The 26,306-nt window shown below is 35.9% G+C and overlaps 2 protein-coding genes across 7 annotated transcripts; one reads left to right on the top strand and one right to left on the bottom strand.

Moving 5' to 3' along the window:
- Positions 1-4,731: 4,731 nt before the first annotated feature.
- Positions 4,732-11,480, bottom strand: LOC117345146. 2 transcript variants are annotated; one of them, XM_033908138.1, is made up of 4 exons: positions 11,431-11,475; positions 7,544-7,676; positions 6,785-6,788; positions 4,732-6,085 (listed from the first exon to the last, which is right to left on the bottom strand). In XM_033908138.1, the coding sequence occupies exons 2-4, from the start codon at positions 7,658-7,660 to the stop codon at positions 5,487-5,489; spliced, it is 720 nt and encodes a 239-aa protein (XP_033764029.1). In that variant the 5' UTR covers positions 7,661-7,676; positions 11,431-11,475; the 3' UTR covers positions 4,732-5,486. The 2 variants fall into 2 exon arrangements, with proteins under 2 accessions (XP_033764029.1, XP_033764031.1); XM_033908140.1 differs by lacking the exon at positions 6,785-6,788 and having other exon boundaries at positions 7,546-7,676; positions 11,431-11,480.
- Positions 11,481-11,706: 226 nt separating this feature from the next.
- LOC117314781 (type-1 angiotensin II receptor-associated protein-like) lies at positions 11,707-25,305 on the top strand. Of its 5 annotated transcripts, none has more exons than XR_004529599.1 (8): positions 11,707-11,832; positions 13,506-13,540; positions 13,969-14,083; positions 14,468-14,570; positions 14,688-14,712; positions 15,770-15,885; positions 20,354-20,832; positions 20,868-25,305. XR_004529599.1 is itself a non-coding variant. In XM_033868879.1 (7 exons), the coding sequence occupies exons 1-7, from the start codon at positions 11,806-11,808 to the stop codon at positions 20,464-20,466; spliced, it is 534 nt and encodes a 177-aa protein (XP_033724770.1). In that variant the 5' UTR covers positions 11,707-11,805; the 3' UTR covers positions 20,467-25,305. The 5 variants fall into 5 exon arrangements, 1 of the variants encoding a protein (XP_033724770.1); XR_004529602.1 differs by having other exon boundaries at positions 20,354-24,106; positions 24,263-25,305; XR_004529601.1 differs by having other exon boundaries at positions 20,354-24,106; positions 24,211-25,305.
- The last annotated feature ends 1,001 nt before the right edge of the window (positions 25,306-26,306 follow it).

The following is a 26,306-nucleotide window of genomic DNA, read 5'->3' as shown; positions in this document are numbered from 1 at the left end:
CGGACAGACGGACGGACGACGGACGCCGCACCATGGCATAAGCTCACTTGCCCTTCGGGCAGGTGAGCTAAAAATGTATACAAACTCTGTTCCCCTTCCCCCAAGGATGTTCCTGACCAAATCTAGTTAAAATCCATTAAACACTTTATGACTAGTAGCAATTTAAAGACAAATCTCTATTTCCCCTATTTGGCCCCGCCCCTCAGGCCCCTGGGGGTTCAGATTAAACATTTATACAAACTCTGTTCCCCTTCTCCCAAGGATGTTCCTGACCAAATTTGGTTCAAATTCATTCATAACTTTATGATTAGTAGCGATTTAAAGGATTAACCCTATTTCCCCTATTTGGCCCCACCCCTGAGGCCCCTGGGGGTTCATAGTAAAAATTTATACAATTAAACTAGGTTCCCCTTCCCCCAAGGATGTTCCTGACCAAATCTGGTTAAAATCCATTAAAAACTTTATGACTAGTAGCAATTTAAAGACTAATCTCATATTTCCCCTATTTGGCCCCACCCCTCAGGCCCCTGGGGGGCCAGACCAACCGTTTATACAAAATTGGTTCCCCTTCACCCAAGGATGTTTCAGACCAAATATGGATCAAATCCCTTTATTCCTACAGAAGAAGAAGGATTTCAAAGAATTTGCTATATTTCCCCTATTGGGCCCCGCCCCTCAGGCCCCTGGGAGGCCAGACCCACCGTTTTTTTACAAAATTGGTTCCCCTTCACCCAATGATGCTTCAGACCAAACATGGATCAAATCCCTTTATTCCTGCAGAAGAAGAAGGATTTTAAAGAATATGCTATATTCCACTATTGGGCCCCTTCGGGCCAGGTGAGCTAAAAATATACAGAAAGAAACAAGGTACGTGTATAGCCGTCCGAATAAGCCTCTTCAACAACATACTCTATGTAAATAGATATAGGTCATATCCTCACAATCAGTATGATGACTCTTGTTCAAGGTCAAATTTGTTAAAACATTCAAATGATTTGTGGTTAACCAAAAACCAAAGATCATGACATTTGGCTGGTAGGTTCCTATGGAATTACCTTGAATCATTTTCAAGGTCACAGAGGTCAAACATATGAAGTTCTTCTGATCAAGTGAATAACAGGCGAGTGATGCAGGCCCATTGGACCTCTTGTTAGTCAAAAGTCAGTTTAATTTAACATGTCACCAAGTTTTCACAGGTTCATATTTTATTTAACACCTGTGAGTGCCTTATTCCATCTGATCTTAGATAATAAGGTGATAATCTGAAAATTTGAATGGACCAAAAATAAGTTTACCCAAAAGGTATCAAAACAAGAGGCCCATGGGGCCTGTATCGCTCACCTGGTTGGATTTGACCAAATGTCAAAATAATGTTCATGTTCAATTTCTTTTGTTTGTTAACCTCAAACAATGCTATTTATGGTTATAGCGTGGGGATCCCAACTGCTTTAAAGAAATAATGAAGTCCAGACTCTCTGAGTTTACAACATGCATTTATAACTTTATGACTAGTAGTGATTTAAAGGAATTACCTCTATTTCCTATATGGGGCCCCGCCCCTTTTGCCCCTCGGGGGTCAGAGTCACCATTTATGCAAAATCTGTTCCCCTTCCCCCAAGAATGTTTCTTACCAAATTGGATTCAAATCCATTCATAACTTTATGACTAGTAGCGATTTTAAGGAATTACCTCTATTTCCCCATTAGGCCCCGCCCCTTTGGCCCCTTGGGGGTCAGAGTCACCATTTATGCAAAATCTGTTCCCCTTCCCCAAAGAATGCTTCTGACCAAATTGGGTTCAAATCCATTCATAAATTTATGACAAGTAGCGATTTAAAGGAATTACCTCTATTTCCCATATGGGGCCCCGCCCCTTTGGCCCCTTGGGGGTCTGAGTCACCATTTATGCAAAATCTGCTCCCCTTCCCCAAAAGATGTTTCTTATTAAATTGGGTTCAAATCCATTCATAACTTTATGACTAGTAGCGATTTTAAGGAATTACCTCTATTTCCCCATTAGTCCCCGCCCCTTTGGCCACTTGGGGGTCAGAGTCACCATTTATGCAAAATCTGTTCCCCTTCCCCAAAGAATGCTTCTGACCAAATTGGGTTCAAATCCATTCATAAATTTATGACAAGTAGCGATTTAAAGGAATTACCTCTATTTCCCATATGGGGCCCCGCCCCTTTGGCCCCTTGGGGGTCTGAGTCACCATTTATGCAAAATCTGCTCCCCTTCCCCAAAAGATGTTTCTTATTAAATTGGGTTCAAATCCATTCATAACTTTATGACTAGTAGCGATTTTAAGGAATTACCTCTATTTCCCCATTAGTCCCCGCCCCTTTGGCCCCTTGGGGGTCAGAGTCACCATTTATGCAAAATCTGCTCCCCTTCCCCAAAAGATGTTTCTTATTAAATTGGGTTCAAATCCATTCATAACTTTATGACTAGTAGCGATTTGAAGGAATTACCTCTATTTCCCCATTAGGCCCTGCCCCTTTGGCCCCTTGGGGGTCAGAGTCACCATTTATGCAAAATCTGTTCCCCTTTCCTAAAGGATGTTTCTGACCAAATTGGGTTCAAATCCATTCATAACTTTATAACTAGTAGCGATTTGAAGGAATTACCTCTATTTCCCCATTAGGCCCCGCCCCTTTGGCCCCTTGGGGTCAGAGTAACCATTTATGCAAAATCTGTTCCCCTTTCCAAAAGGATGTTTCTTACTAAATTGCGTTAAAAACCATTCATAACTTTATGACTAGTAGCGATTTAAAGGAATTACCTCTATTTCCCATATGGGGCCCCGCCCCTTTGGCCCCTTGGGGGTCAGAGTCACCATTTATGCAAAATCTGTTCCCCTTTCCCAAAGGATGTTTCTTACTAAATTGCGTTAAAAACCATTCATAACTTTATGACTAGTAGCGATTTAAAGGAATTACCTCTATTTCCCATATGGGGCCCCGCCCCTTTGGCCCCTTGGGGGTCAGAGTCACCATTTATGCAAAATCTGTTCCCCAATGATGTTTTTGATCAAATTCGGTTCAAATCTTTTCATAATTTTATGACTAGTAGTGATTTAAAGATATTACCTCTGTTTCCCCATTAGGCCCCGCCCCTTTGGTCCTTTGGTCCTTTGGGGGTCAGAGTAACCATTTATGCAAAATCTGTTCCCCTTTCCCAAAGGATGTTTCTAACTAAATTGCGTTAAAAACCATTCATAACTTTATGACTAGTAGCGATTTAAAGGAATTACCTCTATTTCCCATATGGGGCCCCGCCCCTTTGGCCCCTTGGGGGTCAGAGTCACCATTTATGCAAAATCTGTTCCCCTTTCCCAAAGGATGTTTCTTACTAAATTGCGTTAAAAACCATTCATAACTTTATGACTAGTAGCGATTTAAAGGAATTACCTCTATTTCCCATATGGGGCCCCGCCCCTTTGGCCCCTTGGGGGTCAGAGTCACCATTTATGCAAAATCTGTTCCCCAATGATGTTTTTGATCAAATTCGGTTCAAATCTTTTCATAATTTTATGACTAGTAGTGATTTAAAGATATTACCTCTGTTTCCCCATTAGGCCCCGCCCCTTTGGTCCTTTGGGGGTCGGAGTAACCATTTATGCAAAATCTGTTCCCCTTCACATAAGAATGTTTCTGACCAAATTGGGTTCAAATCCATTCATACCTTTATGACTAGTAGCGATTTGAAGGAATCACCTCTATTTCCCCATTAGGCCCCGCCCCTTTGGCCCCTTGGGGGTCAGAGTCACCATTTATGCAAAATCTAATCCCCATCCCCAAAGGATGTTTCTGACCAAATTGGGTTCAAATCCATTCATAACTTTATGACTAGTAGCGATTTAAAGGAATTGCCTCAATTTCCCCTATTGGGCCCCGCCCCTCAGGCCCCTTGGGGGTCAGAGTAACCATTTATGCAAAATCTGTTCCCCTTCCCCAAAGGATGTTTCTGACCAAATTGGGTTCAAATCCATTCATTACTTTATGACTAGTAGCGATTTGAAGGAATCACCTCTATTTCCCCATTAGGCCCCGCCCCTTTGGCCCCTTGGGGGTCAGAGTCACCATTTATGCAAAATCTGTTCCCCTTCCCCAAAGAATGTTTCTGACCAAATTGGGTTCAAATCCATTCATAACTTTATGACTAGTAGCGATTTAAAGGAATTACTTCTATTTCCCCATTAGGCCCCGCCCCTTTGGCCCCTTGGGGGTCAGAGTAACCATTTATGCAAAATCTGTTCCCCTTCCCCAAAGGATGTTTCTGACCAAATTGGGTTCAAATCCATTCATAACTTTATGACTAGTAGCGATTTAAAGGAATTGCCTCAATTTCCCCTATTGGGCCCCGCCCCTCAGGCCCCTTGGGGGTCAGAGTCACCATTTATGCAAAATCTGATCCCCTTCTGCCAAGGATGTTTCTGACCAAATTTGGTCAAAATCCAATAAGAACTTTTTGACTAATAGCGATTTGAAGCAAATGTTGACGGACGGACGCCGGACGCCGGACGCCGGACGACAGACGACGGACGACGACGGACGACGGACGCTGCACCATGGCATAAGCTCACCGGACCTTCGGTCCAGGTGAGCTAATAAAAACCAATCAGAAACCCAGACACAATTCTGTATCATGTGCCACTAGACATTGTCATAAGTCGTGTCTCTTTATCGGACAGTAAGTCTGTGATGACATATATAAATAACACTTTACACATACATTCCAATATCTCATCTTTACTTCATCCATATCAACAATATTTTAATTTACAACATGTTTTTGAGTGTTCAGATTTCTGCAAACAATTACCCAAGAAAGCATTCAAATCTACAAACTGATTCACTGTCTTTACCGTCATACATGTATACCAAAAGATGATTGCAGACACAGGTTTGATAAACTGCATCAGACAATAGTTTCTCTAATGATGGTACAACTTCATTGTTCTTTGATTAACAATATTTTCATTAGGATCTCAAGTAATAAAATGACAGAATATTGTCAAATCAGATCAATATGTAAGTTTTCATAATGAGGTTTGAAATTCTTCACTCGCAAAAACAGCCATTGGGTCAACATATATCCTCCAGCTCATTCATTACTTAGGCTTCTCACATCACAATGAAATAGAAATTATTAGGGGTCTTCCAGTAAAATATATATCAGATGAGAGGAATCCAGGAATAAAGAAATTATATGCAGTATGGGTGCTGGAGAAAAAGTAACCTATTACAATAGTACTGTTTGAATTGATCTTCTCTATGGACGGTCCCCGTTTCACAAATCTGAAGTCCTCACGTTGGATAGATATTTTACTGGAATAGCACTTATATATCAGCTTCATTGAACTTAAATTTAGGTATAATGATCATAACCAGATATAGTTGTATATTCAATGACTTGGATTTAGTGTCTTACAACATCTTATGCCCGTCCTCCAGTAAACATTAAACACACACAGAAGGGACTATTTACACATCCCTCTTCTCACCAAACAGAGACGTCCTGTACCCACCCCGCTGAGCTTTCCTCATTATATCTTCCATGAAAGTATCAGCATCGAATGCTTCACCTTTACTGATAATGCCCGTTAAATATTCATCACGCTTCGCCTCTCGTTTCTTTATCTTTTCAAATAACTCTTTTCTAATCTCCGACGCTCTTTTCCTTCTCCATTTTTTCAGCTTGTGCTTCTTTCTCATTTTCTTTCTAATCTTTAGGATATTTTTAGCATGTTTTCCTATATCATTTGAATTTGTCGTTGGCATTTCAATTTGATCTGGCGATGATGAATTTGGTAAAACAATTTCTTGACCTACAATAGATATTATATTCGGACAATCGTAGCTTGTAGTGGTCTTTTCAGCAATGTCAAGTATGGCTACATCTGCTACCAGACGAAGAGATGGGCATTTATACTCCAAGTCTAAGCCCTGGGAGACCGAATCCAAAGCAATCCTAGTCCTCGAGTCGGACCAGGGGATGTCCTTCCTGGTCTCTGAATCAGACACTAGGGTATCTTTCACATCATAAAATATCCCTGGTAGCACTCCTGGTCCAGCTTGGGGACCTAGAAAGAGAACATTCCAATCAAGGAAAACCACCAAAGCAAGAACACAATATTGACAGGTGAAGTGTAGAGAATGGGTTTGATAGCTATTTCACTTTGAAATTACAGACACAATTGTTTATTGTGCTAATTAGCGATCAAACCAGTTTATACTATATTACCATGGTACACTATTCTTGTTGTACTGTACTTAACCAAAATCCAGCTTAACTACTTGTCTACGAATGATGAAACAACAAGAGGCACATAGGGCCTGTATCGCTCACCTGGTTGGATTTGACCAAACATCAAAATAATGTTCATGTTCTATTAGTTAATACCTATATTTGTTGATGTCAAACAAGGCTATATATGGTTATGGGGTGGGGAAAGACCCCAGGGCCTAGTTTTACATCATGATTGTATTCATCTCTTTATGCCCAACAATGCTATACATGGTTGTAGGGTGGGGATCTCAATGGTTTCAAAGATATATCAAAGAAACTAAGTCCCTAGGTTTGGGAAAAGACCCAAAGGAATCAAACCTATTCAGTTTCACAGGGATCAGTTGAAAAAATGTAGCAAATATCCAGATAAAAATATATATATATATATATGTCTGGAAATAAACAAGAATTTTAACAAAAATAGTCGAATCAAAATAATGTTCAGGGAAACACAATATAATTATCATGATGAAAAGCATTCTAAGTTTAAAACGAGATATGTTGAAAATCTGTAAGAAGAAATCTCCATATGATAAACTTAAAATGACTGGCCGTGTAACCTCTAACATCCCAAATTGTCATTTTTTCAAAGTTAGGATTTTGATTATATTAAACAGCTAGATTACATTTAAATGTTAAACAGTGTCATGCTATTACTTCTTTTTCATGAATCTATCATTAAATCCACAAATCACGATTATTTACATTTCCAGGCTTCATTCCGGTAACAACTCGGATTGAAAATGGTGGTCCGGTAAATTTATTAAAATGGAATATAAAGCAAAAACAAACGGAAAAATAATTTATTCAAAGTTTATATTTGTTCAGCTTGGTGTCGCATATTTTTAACGACCGATGCTGCCATTTTCTAAATAGGTTACTTGAAGCGATGGAAAGTTGAAGCAAAGTGCATATAGTGGCAAATTATTAACAACTTATATATAATTATATATAATTAGTGTGAATTAGTGATTTGACTGTTTAAATGAGATATTTACACAAACTGTAAATACACACCGTTGTCATCAAGTTTAATCAAATACTGATATCATTGCATCTTTCTTTCTGCCATGAAACCAGGGCGGAACTTATGCAGTTTCAAATAGGGTGAAAAAATTAGGTTGCTAAATGTCCGTTGGCATCAGAACAAAAAAAAATTGCCAGAGACCTTTGGCTAGCTAAGTATTGCTATTAGGCCTTTCGACTTTTCAGAGGATGAGAATGCCCATAGAATTGACTCCCTGATGTATATACCTGCTATATGGGTAGATATGGATGCCGCCTGTCCATGTTTGCAGGTGGTTGCTATGGAAACTCTTTGTAGTCTGCTGCACAGCCGGCCAACAGAGATGATCGCTCTTGCAGCCATCTTATCTTGCAGATCTCTGAAAAAAGGGTTATTTGAATTTAAAAACATGGCTGTGATGTCATAAATTGTTATAAGAGTACTTCATCCATCAGAAAACTAGGCCACCTCTAGCTGACCAATGAGTTACCTGTCACTGTCCAATACAAGTGTACAAAGTATGCACTTATCGGACTGCTATAAAAGCTACTGATCTAGAGTACAGGGGTAACTAGCTGCGATAACGCAGCTCTGGACGATGGACGGACAATTTCTGACATTTAGTCGTTGTCAGAGCTACGATTCCTTTCCATTATTTATTGACAGTAGTGTTGCAAAACAATGAACCTTGATAATGCTACAAACAGCTGATGTCATGTAACTTTGCAGTAATATTTGGTATATATTTAAACATTTCTAATGCAATTACGGTAATTATTTAGCAATGTTTAAGTCCACCATTACACCCATAAATCTTTAATTCGCACATTTCAATATCACACTACTCAGAGTTCTCTCAGTAATCCGCCATGATACTTATCGGAGAACTCTGGTGAGGATGCTGATCCAAATATGGTATCTGTGACCATATATGGATGAAGCTATGATAAAAAAAAATTATCAGATAAATCTAGCCAGTTTTTTGTCAGTCATGTACGTGAAGAAAGCACATTTCATTTTTGTGTGTAATTATTCAATTTCAGAATGTTTGACCTTACTCACAGAGGAATACGACTCCAAATCTGTGAATATATTGAAACCACGCAGGAAATCTCATTAATAGCATCAATTTATTTTGATTGTCTTACAAGGAAATTGACCTTTACACTTGAATCAATTCAAAGACGGTGGTATACGTATGTTTGAACTGATTTCTCTGTGTGTTTTGCTCGTTTTGGATTTTACCATTTCTTGTCAAAGAAATGACAAAATGTGCAGGTTTATGGATTGAATGTTGATAATAGATACCATAACAAGAGGCCCATGGGCCTTAACGGTCACCTGATTTTTGAAATATTTCAGTAAATTTGCATGAAAGAATGAATTTCAAAACAAATAAAACAAATGATAGTCAAAAATGTGATTTCCCTATAACTATAGTAAAGTTTATCCCCTCCCATGGGGCAAACGTGAGACCCCAGGGCTAGGAAATTCACAATTATGGTAAAGCACATTTAGACCCTTCCATCTGTGAAGAGTATTTAATTCTTCCTTATTTGGGTTGTAAGAAGAAGATTTTTAAAATTTCAGTAAATTTGACCCTTTTTGGCCCCGCCCATCAGCCCCTGGGGGTCAATCAGGGCCAACATGTACATACCATCAAACTGTCATCCTAAGCTGATAATGTTAACTAAGTTAGAATGAATTCAAATAAAAATTAAACAAATAATAGTCAAAAATGTGATTTCCCTATATAAACTATAGTAAAATTTACCCCCTCCCCAGGGGCAAACGTGAGAACCCAGGGTCATGAAATTCACAATTTTGGTAAAGCACCTTCAGACCCTTCCATCTATGAAGAGTATTTGATTCTACCATATCTGAGAGTAGAAAAGAAGATTTTTGAAATTTCAGTCAATTTGATCCTTTTTACCCCGCCCACCAGCCCCTGGGGGTCAACTAGGGCCAAAATGTACATTCCATCAAACTGTCATCTCATGTTGATAATTTGAACCAAGTTAGAATGAATTCCAATTCAAATCCAACAAATAATAGTCAAAAATGTGATTTCCCAATATAAACTATAGTAAAGTTTACCCCCTCCCCATGGGAAAACGTGAGACCCCAGGGTCATGAAATTCACAATTTTGGTAAAGTACTTTAAGACCCTTCCATCTATGAAGAGTATTTGATTCTACCATATCTGAGAGTAGAAAAGAAGATTTTTGAAATTTCAGCCAATTTGACCCTTTTTGGCCCCGCCTCTCAGGCCCCTGGCGGATGGGGACCATATAATTCACAATTTTAGTTGACCTTTAGCCATAGAAGCTCCCTGCCAAATTTCATTGAATTTGGTTCAATGGTTTTGAAGAAGAAGTTGAAAATGTAAATTGTTTACGGACGGACGACGACGGACAAAAGGCGATAAGAATAGGTCACTTGAGACTTTGTCTCAGGTGACCTAATAATCAATTTACATGTGTTTTTATCCAAGTAAATTATAATCATATGCATAGCTTAATACTGCCCAATTTGAATAACATCGGTGCTTGCTACACTATAGGCAACAGGAGGGACTCCATACCCTGCCGGAGTGCAGTGCAGGCAGGGTATGAATATTCGTTCTAAGGTGTAACATCTAGGAGAATGAGGAAATGTAGCAGCCAGACTGGGGTTTGAACCAGGACCCTCCGAACACTGGACGGACACTCTACCAACTAAGCTATCTGATCGCCTTAGATCGACCCAATCAAGTTCCGCTACATTCCTCCCTCCTTTTCAAGTGTTCGCCCCCAAATTAGAACACAAGACACAAGTTTGGATCTCCCCTCGCTAAGCGAGTAAGCGTACTCCCAATGCAAGGGTCGGCAAGCTTGCCAATTATGTAACAGGAGAAAGTGTAGCAACTAGACCGGGGTTCAACCCCACACCCTCCAAAATTCTAGATGGACACATGTACACCTCCAACTAGACCTAATCTATCCGATAGCCGAAGATCGACCAGGACCAGTTCCGCTACACAGGTATGTAGCGAAACTATTATAAAATCGGGTCGATCATCGGCTAGTGTTCGGAGTACTCCTATAACATAAGAGGCCGCTGGTCGGCTCTTTTTCTATCGGATATTATTTTGCCGACTGCGACCTCTTATTTCCGAAGCACTAATTCTTTGATGCAGTTTCCGCCCGAAATCCGGGCGGAACTAAATATGCTTGAAAAAAACACTTAAGAGGTTGACAGGTCATTACAACGATGTCTACGTATCATGTATGCAATATTTATCCCATATGTATGTCACAGACACAAATATATAGTATAATACGGTGTATAACACACAAAATACATGCCCATGTCGTTGTAGCACTTTTCTAGTCGTTTTTAAAAATGGCTGCCTAAAGGTTGATACAAAATAGTTTTTGTTATTTCAAACGGAACGAAATGATACAGACTTTGTTGTATTCCGCTTGTTTGACATAGGTTTTAATCCATTTTTGTATTAACCGGCAAATCACGTGGTATTTTTACTATCACTAACGGCAGTATTGTCTGCTTGCGCTCTGCTCCGCTTCGGAAGAAGAAAACTTCATAATATGTGTTTGTTGGACACCGTTGATCATTTAAATGTAAGTTGACACGCTATATTTTTGCAATAAACGAACTTTGAAAATTTCATCGTCAGCATCGGGAAAATCAGCTATGGGCAGTTAGAGGTTACACGGCGCTAGTCAAAAGTATCTCGCCGTGTAAAACCTCTAACATTGTTGGAGTAGTGTTCGGAGGACCCGGGTTAGAACCCCGCTCTGACCGTGCATTTTCCCACTCCTACTTACAGGTACTATATAGCCTCGTATTACTATATACAATTTTATATAGTAATACGAGGCTATATAGTATATATACAAATATAATTGCTTACCCAAAGTACCTGTGTGTAAAACCTCTACTGAAATAACATTGTTGGAGTAGAACAACTAACACGACAGTTACTGGTAAGATTTGTCATGAATAGGCCTACACATGCTAGATAATTGTAAACATAGAAATACAGTTTTTTCATATATAGAGTTTTCGATCGAAAGTAAGCTTTGTTGCATTTGATTACAGTATGCTAATGACAAATCGGAGATTCATACCAATCGCCCGTTCATCCAACCAAGGGCGCAGCCATGTTTCATTCGTAATCTCTAAAAATTGAGAAATGTTTTGTTTATTTTGAGGTACATAAAATACAAATTGTTTTTAACAATCAAAACGTATATTCTAACATACATAACTTATTTACACATTAGTGATATATAGAATTAATTTCTTAGCATTTCTTTAATTTGTTTGAGAGTAGTAAATATCATTCGGATACTCTCTAATTATGATAATAGAATGTCTATGAAAACGGTAGAGGATTCCACAGTAACAGGTGCTCGTGATGCTGACGACTCTGGCTGATCATGAGAGGAGTACAATTCTGACAAAACACAGCTGACATCCTCATTTAATCCATAACAGTCGTCATGAACCCCCAGGGTTTTTATTTGAAGGTAAACACAACAGGTTTCAATACTTTGGTATATTTCTAGAAAGGAATGTTTTCAAAGAAACAACCGTAAATGGACGTGATGGAGTGTCACATTAGGTGATACAGTACAGACTATATATCGATTTACCCGTATATGTTGTGAAATGAATCGATAATGACGTTTAACCTTGGGTTGATAGATGTCGGTAGAGCAATATCGTAAGTATGCTGGTGCATAATGTCAACTGGTGTCGACCACGGGCTTGCTGTAATGGTTTATTGAATATAATTAGTAAGTCTTATGTGCAAAAAGAAATAGTGTAATTATGTTATGCACATCAACATGCTAGATGTTTAGATTTTTTCACAATATACAAAAGAAAATAATTTAATTTTACACCAAATTTTGAAACAAAGTAACACTTGTTCAGGAAGGCTATTCTCAGAGTCTTGTTTCAGCTTCCTGAACATTCAGTACATATATTGTATACGTAGTAGACCGAGTTTCCTGTAGCCCGAGTTTTCTCTGGCCCTGTTACCATGTCTGGTGTAGGGCCAGAGAGCACTACTATATGAAAACATGGAATTATCCGACACCATTTGGTGTCGCTAAGAATTTGGTGAAATACAATAAAATCGGGTGTGACATAACACCTACCTTACATATATGGATAAATGAGATATCTATTTACCCCAAAACACCCCTTTAGTCCCACTTAGGTGTTTTATTTCGTCTGTATAGACCCTCGTTGTACACTAGCCAAAATTTCATACTTGACTCGGCGCCATATTGCTAACCATGTAGGTCGCGGTCGGCCTAATTACCCTAATCAGTGCGCGATGGAGCGAAAAGAAAAAAAATACAACATTTATTTTTATATATTTTACCGCTTATAATTCATAAATAATGAATTTTTAAATTGGATATAACAGGTTTTGGGAAATAATAAGCTTAGTTTTCTTATTTTAAACAATGTAAGACGAAAAACACAATAAATGATACGTGGTCTTTTCGGTCCATTGCGTTCCGATTCGGGTGGTTAGTCGTACTGTCACTTACAAAATGGCGGGTCAGCAGTACGAAACTTTGACTAGCGTAAAGCGAGGGTCTATACGGGCGGAATAAACCACCTAGATTGGACTAAATGGGTGTTCCAGGGTAAATAGATATCTCATTTATCCATATATGTAAGGTAGGTGTTATGTCACACCCGATTTTATTGTATATCCACCAAATTCTTAGCGACACCAAACGGTGTCGGATAATTCCACGTTTTCATATAGTAGTGCGCTCTGGCCCTACACCAGACATGGTAACAGGGCCAGAGAAAACTCGGGCTAAGTTTCCTGGTGCTATGTGGCTGGTATTATTTGGACTGCATGTCCTCGCATGTATTTTTTCCATGATTTAAATTTATACAGTATTACAAAAAATCTAGATAAGAAATGTACAGTGTATATCGAATTTGAAATTTTAACGGCGTCATTGAATTGGATGAGGAAAAAAACCATTAACATATACAACAAACATTGAAACGTATCTTTGATGCAGATTGTGCTTTATATATATCATCCTTGACAGATCAAAAAGAGCATTCACATTTATGAGATTCAATTGTTTATAATTTATTTATTTATCTATTTTTTACATGTTTGTCATTCTTGGATATTAATTCATATCCTTTTATATTTCAGGCAATTATCATCGTTCACTTTATCCTTGTGATATGGTAAGTAATCTCCCTTGGTCGAACTCACCAGACAGCGAAATGAATATCACTTAAGTTTCTAACACTTGCTTCATTTTTCCAGGTCAAAATTAGGTTACTCTGACCTATATTTTGCTGATCAAATTATTTCCAGATCCTAGTTTCTTCACATAGATATATAAACCTCATAACATGTTTCATTGAGGATCATCCGATGTGAAGGGTACTAAATAAAATTACATTATTCAATAGTAAATTTCTTAATTCAATAGTAAATTACTTAACACCTTTATTATTTCACCAACATCAGTAGAAATTGCTGCCATACAACCTGAATCATATACGAAAGAAGCTTAAATGTTTTCTATTACAGGATGTTTGTTAAGTCGCTCTAACTTGATGGGTTACTAGATTCATCTTTTTCATGTTTATTTTCTTTAATGATTCAGGGCGTCCATGATGGAAGGGTACCTGCCCCCGGCCTACTGGGCTATGAACCTGTTTATCTTGACCCTGGGAGTGTGGGGCGTGGCATGTCCTGAGTCAGCTGATGCTATCCTCATGGTAATGATTGTTTATGTGTCATCAAGTTGTACAGTAAAACATGAATAAGTTAAAGTCAGTGGAACCAAGTTAGATATTCAACTCCACCTGTGTATAAACAAAGGGACCAATGACTGATAGCCTCAAACTAACATTAGGGTCTGTTAACACTTATAGCTGACCAGTCACAATCAGTCAATTGGACCATGCAAACAAAAGTCCAGAGTTTTTACCCCTATATAATGTGACGCCTAGATGTTTAACACACAAAAAAAGGAAATTTTAATACAACAGTAATTGAAATATCTGATTAATTCAGGAAGATAAGGAACAGAAAAAATCAGAACAAAAAAAAAACCAATATTCAGTTCATCCGTTAATTATTTAATTTTTTTTCTTTCCCAGTTTCTGATTTTACACCTCGTTAGCATCCTGCAAGACATCATCTTCATAGCCATACATCAGCCACTTGGCTATGATGTCTTTGAGAGACCCAACAGTAATAGAGGTAGGTATTCTCAGCAGAGTACGTGTGTGTGTCACTGAATCTGTTATATAGTTTTGTTGTGTTTATCCTGTTATGTGATACTTATAAAATGGTCTAATCTACTTTCTTAAATTTCAGTGTCAGAATTCCGGTTCTCTACAGGGTATCCTTTTCAATGTCTGATAACAATTTGATTGAATTGTGTTTTTTTTTTTTTTTTTTTTTTTAATTTTTTTTTTGGGGGGGGGGCGGGGGGAGGTGTCTGAGAATTTCACACACCAGATTCAATAAATTTGATCTCCGGTAACTTCCTAGTGGTCAGTATAATATATATATAGTATTGTTATGTTTAAGTCTGATCATGATTACACTGAAAGAACAAGGTGCTGGTGGGAAAGCTCAGTAGTTAGGAGACAACTGATAAAATCTGGGGTGAAGAGGTTTGTGGTTTGGACATCCCTACTCAGTTTATGTTTCTTAGGAAGTTAATACTCTGTGTTCCACAAACTATTATGTCTGAGCAAATTACTACAGTAGATGTGGATAACACGTAATTTTGTACAGTGATGTGGCCTCCAGCAATGTCAAGGACATCCTGCCTCCAAAACCTGGCACGTCCTTAAATGACCCTGGCTGTTAATAGGACGTTAAACAAAATAAACCAAACCTGCCTCAAAATTGAGCTTGGCTGTTCAGGGGAGCAATAAACATCTAACAAAAACTGGCAGACAAACGGGGTGTTCACTGAACGCCAACATTTTTTTTTAACAATAGGTAGGTGTTGTTTCAGGGAACAATGGGAAATGAATTATATACTGCTTCATATCATATAAGTTGTCAATGACTAACATACCTTGATAATGATTATGACTGAAATTTAGTGATAAGTACTCTTTACCGTAAAAACTCGTGTAATTTGCGCACCAGTGTAATTTACGCAGGTACTCTTTTGGGCTGAAAGTGCTGAAAAAAAAATCTATCCGTATATTTTGCGCATGACAAGTTCTGACCAAAAACAATGTCCAGGAGGTCCCGAAAATGATGTATAAAAATGACAATAACCCAGATTAACACAAAACTTTGCTTAAAATCATTTTAATAAATACTTGGTGGTACTCAATTCAAGAAATACATAGATAAGTTACCCAGTACCCCTATATCCAGTAAGTCAATATGTATATACATTTATGAACATTTCAAGTAACTTAACTGATCTTCAGCATGAGCATTGTGAATTTGATCCTGAAGCCGTTCTCATCATTCCTCCTGTACCGTATTTTCAAGGAGAGGGGTGGAGAATATGGTAACATAAACATTCCAGGATTCCCCAACTTTGGTAAGTTTTTTTGTGTTTTGCTTCCCTAATAAAATAACATATGCCTTGAACCTTTCATTCTATTTGTCAAATTTTAATCTGTTATTTTCTCTTTTCATATGATTATTAAATAAAATATCCCAGATGTAAAAAAAATCTGACCCCTCAGAATGACACATAACATTCTGATAAGAGAATAAATTTTTATATTGGATTTGATGTTAATATATGCTACATTATTCACTGTGTTGTTTCAATATGTGAGAGTTGTCTACCCTTTCCATATGTAAACAGCAAGTTTTTGGGAATTGTGCAAAAAAATTTAAATCATTTCAATTGATGCAAAAATATTAGATGATTTCAAATGGGTGTGATGTTCATATTTCTCAGGAAATCTTCAAAACGAGAATGGAATATTGTAGGAAATGAGACAATAAAAGTTTATCAGGATATGAGTTCACGGTGGCTTTATGGATTTAGTGTTTATGATCTTTTACTGTCTTTTGGTCTTTTGAAGATTTATGTAAATGTAAGTACAGTAAGAGATTGGTATGCAGGAGCTGTCCCAATCACCTGCTTCTGGATTGGAATTTGTGATTTTGTGATTGCTTTTATTTATCTAAGAATTACTTGTATCAGTTCTTTTGAGCATGTCATTATTTTAACATTTCATATTTAATTATTGTTAAGATGACTGATCAGATCCCCAATATTAATCTATGTTTTACTTAGTAACTATATACTTGTGCAATGTAATTGTGATATATGACTCTTTCATAAACAAATTGATTGATTAATTGATTGTGGTTATTAACCTTGATTGTGGTTATTAACCTTGATTGTGGTTATTAACCTTGATTGTGGTTATTGACCTTGATTGTGGTTATTGATCTTGATTGTGTTTATTGACCTTGATTGTGTTTATTGACCTTGATTGTGGTTATTGATCTTGATTGTGTTTATTGACCTTGATTGTGGTTATTGACCTTGATTGTTGACCTTGATTGTGGTTATTGACCTTGATTGTGGTTATTGACCTTGATTGTGTTTATTGACCTTGATTGTGGTTATTGACCTTGATTGTGGTTATTGACCTTGATTGTGTTTATTGACCTTGATTGTGGTTATTGACTTTGATTATGTTTATTGACCTTGATTGTGTTTATTGACCTTGATTATGTTTATTGACCTTGATTGTGTTTATTGACCTTGATTGTGGTTATTGACCTTGATTGTTGACCTTGATTGTGGTTATTGACCTTGATTGTGGTTATTGACCTTGATTGTGTTTATTGACCTTGATTGTGGTTATTGACCTTGATTGTGGTTATTGACCTTGATTGTGGTTATTGACCTTGATTATGTTTATTGACCTTGATTGTGGTTATTGATCTTGATTATGTTTATTGACCTTGATTGTGGTTATTGACCTTGATTGTGGTTATTGACTTTGATTATGTTTATTGACCTTGATTGTGTTTATTGACCTTGATTATGTTTATTGACCTTGATTGTGGTTATTGACCTTGATTGTGATTATTGACCTTGATTGTGTTTATTGACCTTGATTATGTTTATTGACCTTGATTGTGGTTATTGACCTTGATTGTGGTTATTAACCTTGATTGTGTTTATTAACCTTGATTGTGTTTATTAACCTTGATTATGTTTATTGACCTTGATTGTGGTTATTGACCTTGATTGTGTTTATTAACCTTGATTGTGGTTATTGACCTTGATTGTGGTTATTGACTTTGATTATGTTTTTTGACCTTGATTGTGTTTATTGACCTTGATTGTGGTTATTGACCTTGATTGTGGTTATTGACCTTGATTGTGTTTATTAACCTTGATTGTGTTTATTGACCTTGATTGTGGTTATTGACCTTGATTATGGTTATTGACCTTGATTGTGGTTATTGACCTTGATTGTGGTTATTGACCTTGATTGTGGTTATTGACCTTGATTGTGGTTATTGACCTTGATTGTGGTTATTGATCTTGATTGTGTTTATTGACCTTGATTGTGGTTATTGACCTTGATTGTTGACCTTGATTGTGGTTATTGACCTTGATTGTGGTTATTGACCTTGATTGTGTTTATTGACCTTGATTGTGGTTATTGACCTTGATTGTGGTTATTGACCTTGATTGTGTTTATTGACCTTGATTGTGGTTATTGACTTTGATTATGTTTATTGACCTTGATTGTGTTTATTGACCTTGATTATGTTTATTGACCTTGATTGTGTTTATTGACCTTGATTGTGGTTATTGACCTTGATTGTTGACCTTGATTGTGGTTATTGACCTTGATTGTGGTTATTGACCTTGATTGTGTTTATTGACCTTGATTGTGGTTATTGACCTTGATTGTGGTTATTGACCTTGATTGTGGTTATTGACCTTGATTATGTTTATTGACCTTGATTGTGGTTATTGATCTTGATTATGTTTATTGACCTTGATTGTGGTTATTGACCTTGATTGTGGTTATTGACTTTGATTATGTTTATTGACCTTGATTGTGTTTATTGACCTTGATTATGTTTATTGACCTTGATTGTGGTTATTGACCTTGATTGTGATTTTTGACCTTGATTGTGTTTATTGACCTTGATTATGTTTATTGACCTTGATTGTGGTTATTGACCTTGATTGTGGTTATTAACCTTGATTGTGTTTATTAACCTTGATTGTGTTTATTAACCTTGATTATGTTTATTGACCTTGATTGTGGTTATTGACCTTGATTGTGTTTATTAACCTTGATTGTGGTTATTGACCTTGATTGTGGTTATTGACTTTGATTATGTTTTTTGACCTTGATTGTGTTTATTGACCTTGATTGTGGTTATTGACCTTGATTGTGGTTATTGACCTTGATTGTGTTTATTAACCTTGATTGTGTTTATTGACCTTGATTGTGGTTATTGACCTTGATTATGGTTATTGACCTTGATTGTGGTTATTGACCTTGATTGTGGTTATTGACCTTGATTGTGGTTATTGACCTTGATTGTGGTTATTGACCTTGATTGTGGTTATTGACCTTGATTGTGTTTATTGACCTTGATTGTGGTTATTGACCTTGATTGTGGTTATTGACCTTGATTGTGTTTATTGACCTTGATTATGTTTATTGACCTTGATTGTGGTTATTGACCTTGATTGTGTTTATTGACCTTGATTATGTTTATTGACCTTGATTGTGGTTATTGACCTTGATTGTGGTTATTAACCTTGATTGTGTTTATTAACCTTGATTGTGGTTATTAACCTTGATTATGTTTATTGACCTTGATTGTGGTTATTGACCTTGATTGTGGTTATTGACTTTGATTATGTTTATTGACCTTGATTGTGTTTATTGACCTTGATTGTGGTTATTGACCTTGATTGTGATTATTGACCTTGATTGTGGTTATTGACCTTGATTGTGGTTATTGACCTTGATTGTGGTTATTGACCTTGATTGTGGTTATTGACCTTGATTATGTTTATTGACCTTGATTGTGGTTATTGATCTTGATTGTGGTTATATTGACCTTGATTGTGTTTATTGACCTTGATTGTGGTTATTGACCTTGATTGTGGTTATTGACCTTGATTATGTTTATTGACCTTGATTGTGGTTATTGACCTTGATTGTGGTTATATTGACCTTGATTGTGTTTATTAACCTTGATTGTGGTTATTGACTTTAATTATGTTTATTGACCTTGATTGTGTTTATTGACCTTGATTATGTTTATTGACCTTGATTGTGGTTATTGACCTTGATTGTGGTTATTGACCTTGATTGTGTTTATTGACCTTGATTGTGGTTATTGACCTTGATTGTGGTTATTGACTTTGATTATGTTTTTTGACCTTGATTGTGGTTATTGACCTTGATTGTGGTTATTAACCTTGATTGTGGTTATTAACCTTGATTGTGGTTATTGACCTTGATTGTGGTTATTGACCTTGATTGTGGTTATTAACCTTGATTGTGGTTATTGACTTTGATTGTGGTTATTAACCTTGATTGTGTTTATTGACCTTGATTGTGTTTATTGACCTTGATTGTGGTTATTAACCTTGATTGTGGTTATTAACCTTGATTGTGGTTATTGACCTTGATTGTGGTTATTTACCTTGATTGTGTTTATTGACCTTGATTGTGGTTATTGACCTTGATTGTGTTTATTGACCTTGATTGTGGTTATTAACCTTGATTATGGTTATTAACCTTGATTGTGGTTATTGACTTTGATTGTGGTTATTGACCTTGATTATGTTTATTAACCTTGATTGTGGTTATTGACCTTGATTGTGGTTATTGACATATTGATATAAACTTCATTGTACAGAGGATAATTGATATAATATTGATATAAACTTCATTGTACAGAGGATAATTGATATAATATTGATATAAACTTCATTGTACAGAGGATAATTGATATAATATTGATATAAACTTCATTGTTGATGTATTTTGCAGGCAATTCACCAACTACAGGAGGGCAGTACGAGAACATCGACCAACCTGTACCGACCAATCAGGTGGATTCTCCTGATGACCCCTACGGTGACAAGTCTCCAGTCCATCCCTAGTGGCCCGAGATCAGAATATGTTTCCAGCGTTGTGATGGATAAAGGGGAGATAACTCTACACTTCACTTGAGAAAGATGGTGAATGCTATGGGTTTACGTATAGTGTTATCTTGATTTTAGGAAATTGGAAAGCAAAAGGTAGAAATCTGAGACTACCAGTAGATTTTTTAAAAGAGTTATTCCTCTAAATTAGCATATAACTGGTTATTTTTGTGGTAGGCAATAACACCAGGTTGTTTTTCAAGTACATGACCGCAAAATAGCAAAAACATTCATTGGCACTTTCTGATTCTGAAGGAAAGACAGGCTAGTTTGGTAACAAAGCGAGGAGGTAGAGTTAGGCTAGTTTGGTTACAAAGCTAGGAGGTAGAGTTCGGCTAGTTTGGTTACAAAGCTAGGAGGTAGAGTTGGAAATCACTTTAAAGTTATGATCGATCGTAACAGCCACATCTACACAAGATACCCAGCTCACCGGTCAACACCATGTTTACCAATATCATCATGTAGCCCTAAATCCTACTAGTGTTGTTCTGCTAATTGATTGAATCAATGCTTAAATGTTTTATTGCTATGACTGATCAGTCATGATTTTCTACATATGTGATCAATCGTCTCAAATCAACACTAATAAATTCCAGGTTACCATGTAAGAAGCCAATTTTCAGTCGACAGTACTTGCTTTGTAAAAAAGTTTGACAACTGCTATTAAAACTACTAAATATTGAAATAGCAAAATTTAAACTAAACATTTTTGGAAGCAAATCTGAGAAATTTGCAACCACAAAAATAACCTTTTTTATTACATTTTTACCAGTGAAATATCGAAAAATATTCAATCTATAAAAGTGATATTTTCACTAGTGAAAAGTGAAAAATATCACTTTTTATGATTTGACCGATCAAATCATTGCTTACAAATGACAATAGGGAAAATAGACAGCTTATTTGGTATATTTTGCTATAAAATGTAATAAACAGAATATCTAACTGTGCTCACTTGTGAAAAATATCAAAATATTAACCGTACTCGTGAAATGTTTTTGGTATTTCTGAAGACACTGTTAGATATCCTCTAAATACGGTATGTATGGATATTTATGTAGAGAAACTGGTATTTGAATTGTTGAGCAATGGAATATCATTCATCTGATTTTTCTTGTTGATCTTTTACAATAAGTTTGATTTTCTTCTTAACCATATATGGACTTTTTACATGCAATGATACGAGTAGAAAGATTTAAAAAAAAAAATATGTTTCAAAGTACAAGTTTGTTACTTGAATGAGAGCTTTACATAAAATTATTTATCATCCTTAACAAAATCTATGTAAAATTTTGCTGTACACCAACTTCTTTAACCAGAAATCTGTTCAGCTTGTGAAACTTTATTTGCAATATGGACTTACATCTATAGATTATACCTGTATGTTGGCTTCACTCTTTACTTGATCTTCTTATCAAATGGGTTTGAAATCTTTACAATATTATAAATCTACGTGCATATCCTGTAGTCATGTAATCATTATTCGTTAACATTTTTAATATATTTTTATGCGAGGTAGAAAAGCTTCTGAGTCAGGTTGAGGTTTGCTTAATATGATATTTTACATGATGAACAATAGCGATACCTTACCCCAATACTACTGTACACAAAATCATATTTACATTGCCAAATGGCAGGATTCCTGATACTGTATATATATATATTGTTGTTTTTATCTTACATCATTTTAACATTCCATTTTGTTCTGCTTATTATATATACATCATTATACAGAATATACTTTTAAATGTAATACTTTTACTGCTTTATATTACCTTTCAACAATTTTAAATGCATGTCAATTTATGTTATGGGAAATAGTTAATATTAGATATTGGCCTGAGAGCTATAGGAAATAGTTAATATTAGATATTGGCCGGAGAGCTATAGGAAATAGTTAATATTAGATATTGGCCTGAGAGCTGTGGGAAATAGTTAATATTAGATATTGGCCTGAGAGCTATAGGAAATAGTTAATATTAAATATTGGCCTGAGAGCTATGGGAAATAGTTAATATTAGATATTGGCCTGAGAGCTGTGGGAAATAGTTAATATTAGATATTGGCCTGAGAGCTATGGGAAATAGTTAATATTAGATATTGGCCTGGGAGCTATGGGAAATAGTTAATATTAGATATTGGCCTGAGAGCTGTGGGAAATAGTTAATATTAAATATTGGCCTGAGAGCTATGGGAAATAGTTAATATTAGATATTGGCCTGAGAACTGTGGGGAATAGTAAATATTAGATATTGGCCTGAGAGCTATGGGAAATAGTTAATATTAGATATTGGCCTGAGAGCCGTGGGAAATAGTTAATATTAGATATTGGCCTGAGAGCTGTGGGAAATAGTTAATATTAGATATTGGCCTGAGAGCTATGGGAAATAGTTAATATTAAATATTGGCCTGAGAGCTATGGGAAATAGTTAATATTAGATATTGGCCTGAGAGCTATAGGAAATCGTTAATATTAGATATTGGCCTGAGAGCTATGGGAAATAGTTAATATTAAATATTGGCCTGAGAGCTATGGGAAATAGTTAATATTAGATATTGGCCTGAGAGCTATAGGAAATCGTTAATATTAGATATTGGCCTGAGAGCTATGGGAAATAGTTAATATTAAATATTGGCCTGAGAGCTATGGGAAATAGTTAATATTAGATATTGGCCTGAGAGCTGTGGGAAATAGTTAATATTAGATATTGGCCTGAGAGCTGTGGGAAATAGTTAATATTAGATATTGGCCTGAGAGCTATGGGAAATAGTTAATATTAGATATTGGCCTGAGAGCTATGGGAAATAGTTAATATTAAATATTGGCCTGAGAGCTGTGGGAAATAGTTAATATTAGATATTGGCCTGAGAGCTATGGGAAATAGTTAATATTAGATATTGGCCTGAGAGCTGTGGGAAATAGTTAATATTAGATATTGGCCTGAGAGCTATGGGAAATAGTTAATATTAGATATTGGCCTGGGAGCTATGGGAAATAGTTAATATTAGATATTGGCCTGAGAGCTGTGGGAAATAGTTGTAAGTGAACCAATATTAGTATTTTGTTTATGCTTTATAGCACATTTTCAGACATTCTGGAGGCCTAGATTAAGATTCTCAGGCCCCTGTGGCGGAGTCTGCAGCAGATGTCTGATTCATGTACTACACCATTATTTAATTCTACAACTGTCAGGGTTCTATAGAATGTCCTTATACATTGGAGTAAAAATTCTAGGCAATTCTACACAATTTTTAATTATCCACTGTTTTATATGAAGTGATTAAAAATTAAAGCCATATAGCTTTACAGCTTGTGATCAAATGATTGTGCAATATTTCGTATTTCAGCCATATTATGTATTTATTAACACTTGTCCAACGGCCATTTGTCTAACAATTTTCACTTGAGCATTTGATGCAATAACAACACACAAAACATCTGAATTTCGTATTTTCAAACTTAAATTTTCTTCAGGGAAAGTATATATTTCAATGAGTTATGCAAAAATCTTCAGCTTAGTAATTTTGTTCATAAAAGATATACAAGTAGAGATTTTAGGGAAGTGTTTTGGTGAGATGATTGACTTATATACTATAGGTACGCAAACATTTAGTGTAATTTAAGGAAGGGAGATACTTATATACTATAGGTACGCAAACATTTAGTGTAATTTAAGGAAGGGAGATACTTATATACTATAGGTACGCAAACATTTAGTGTAATTGAAGGAAGGGAGATACTTATATACTATAGGTACGCAAACATTTAGTGTAATTTAAGGAAGGGAGATAACTGCTTTATGACGTACATGTGGATACTCCGTACATTATGTCGGGAAGTGTGCTGATTTCTAAACCTTCAGATCCCCACTCTAAAGTTTCAGTTAGCTGCTTGAAAGTTTTTGATAGCTGCTTGAAAGTTTAGATAGCCACTCAAGTTTTTGATATCTGCTCGAATGTTTTAGATAGCTGCTTGAAAGTTTTTGATAGCCCCAACAACTTTTATGTGTTATATTCTGAATGATTCAAGCTTTTATAGTTCACATTCCACATAGAGTTGTTAATACTTTTCATCCTGTAGTTTATAATATCCATAATATATATAATGACCTTTAATTATATATACTCATTATATCAATTATTGTTAATTGTGTTTTAAATTATCTATAATCATTCCAGAGTGTGGACAGCTGTGTATACAGTTTAGTGATATATTTGATCACGTGTGTTTCATGATTAAAAACATTAAACAGTAAATTGATTGGAGTCACTAGCTATTAAAGTAAGTAAAACATAAAGACAATGGACATTTTATATATTAAAAGCACTGATTATAAGAATTGAAACTCATCGGAAAAAAAATGATCACATGAAGAATTTTGAGTCATTCACAAAAGTAAATGTTGACAAGAATTTCAAATGGGAATTTGAAGTCATTAGTAAAGCAATGGTCACATGAAGTCATTAAAGTAGCGATAACCACAATTTGTATTTTGTGATTGTCATAACGAGAAGAATACTTTATGAAATATGGGTGATCATGTCTTCTAGATTTACTGAAGCTGTCTGTTTTGAAAGACCATAGTACATACATGTATATTATTATTAATCATAGTGTGATTTTCAATGATGCAAATGTGTTTGAAAATGATTTATTAAAAGTGAATATTTCAGTATTTAGTGTGTGAGATTTGTTAATTTGTTAATATGCTGTTGATTGATAAATGATCTCGTCTGTATCAAACTGACCAAGTTATCTGACATCAAAGGAAAATTTCATTAGATTTCCACATTGTTTTTCCACTTGTTTTATTGTTTTTTCTGATTTTTTAGGTCATCTGACCCAAAGGGTCAGGATGACCTATAGTCATCATGTTTCGTCCATCGTCGTGCGTAAACTTTTCACATTTCAAACTTCTTCTCAAGTTCCACCAGTGGGATTGAGCTGAAACTTGCCAGAAATAATCCGATATGATTCCGATCAAGTGTTGTTATTTTTCGGGCCAATCCGAAATCCAAGATGGCCGCCATCTTGAAAAACACATTTTAAACTTCTCCTCCAGTTCCACTGGTGCCATTGAAGTGGAAATTATTGAGGATGTTAAGGAAGGGGAGCCAACAAAGAGTTGTTATTTTTTGGCCTCGTAAAAACTTTGACATGGCAGCCACGGCAGCCATTTTGTAACATGATTGTGCAATCATGGTTTTCCTGAATAACACCTATTTCAAACTTCTTCTCAAATTCCACTATAAGGATTCAGTTCTAACTTACTTGAAATGCCACTATACTTGATACTGAGTATGTATACTACAATAGTACAAGGGTCTTTAGAGTCAGATGACCGTTAAGGCCCTTGGGCCTCTTGTTTCATAAAAATATCGGTGAAGGTTTGTAACATATAAACAAAAAAGAGAGCAATTTTTCAACAATTATCAAGCAAGTTTATTTTGTAGTGACTACTCTTGTTGGACCAGGTGTACCCAGGTCTAAATCACAATTCCAGGTAACAGTGGATCTGTTAGAGTTAAGCAGAGACAAAGTAACTTTCATTTTCAGTTTTAGAGAGAAAGAGAGTGAAGTGTCAATGGTTGTTTGATATTTTTTCAGGGATTTCACACAATTAATGTACATATTGTTAAACTGGTGTGTATATTATTTAGTCTAACTGATAAAAAGTTTAAATACGCTGCTCTAACACAAGATGCAATGGAGAATTTAGGAATATATAGTTATGTAGAAGCTTTCATCATAACTTTTCATGAAGGGACCTTACGTAAGTCAGAGAACTAAATCATAT

The sequence above is a fragment of the Pecten maximus genome, chromosome 16 (assembly GCF_902652985.1).
Source record: "Pecten maximus chromosome 16, xPecMax1.1, whole genome shotgun sequence".
In the NCBI taxonomy this organism is placed as follows: Eukaryota; Metazoa; Mollusca; class Bivalvia; order Pectinida; family Pectinidae; genus Pecten; species Pecten maximus.
The sequence above is the reverse complement of the archived record's forward strand: the minus strand, read 5'-3'. Positions and strand labels throughout refer to the sequence as shown.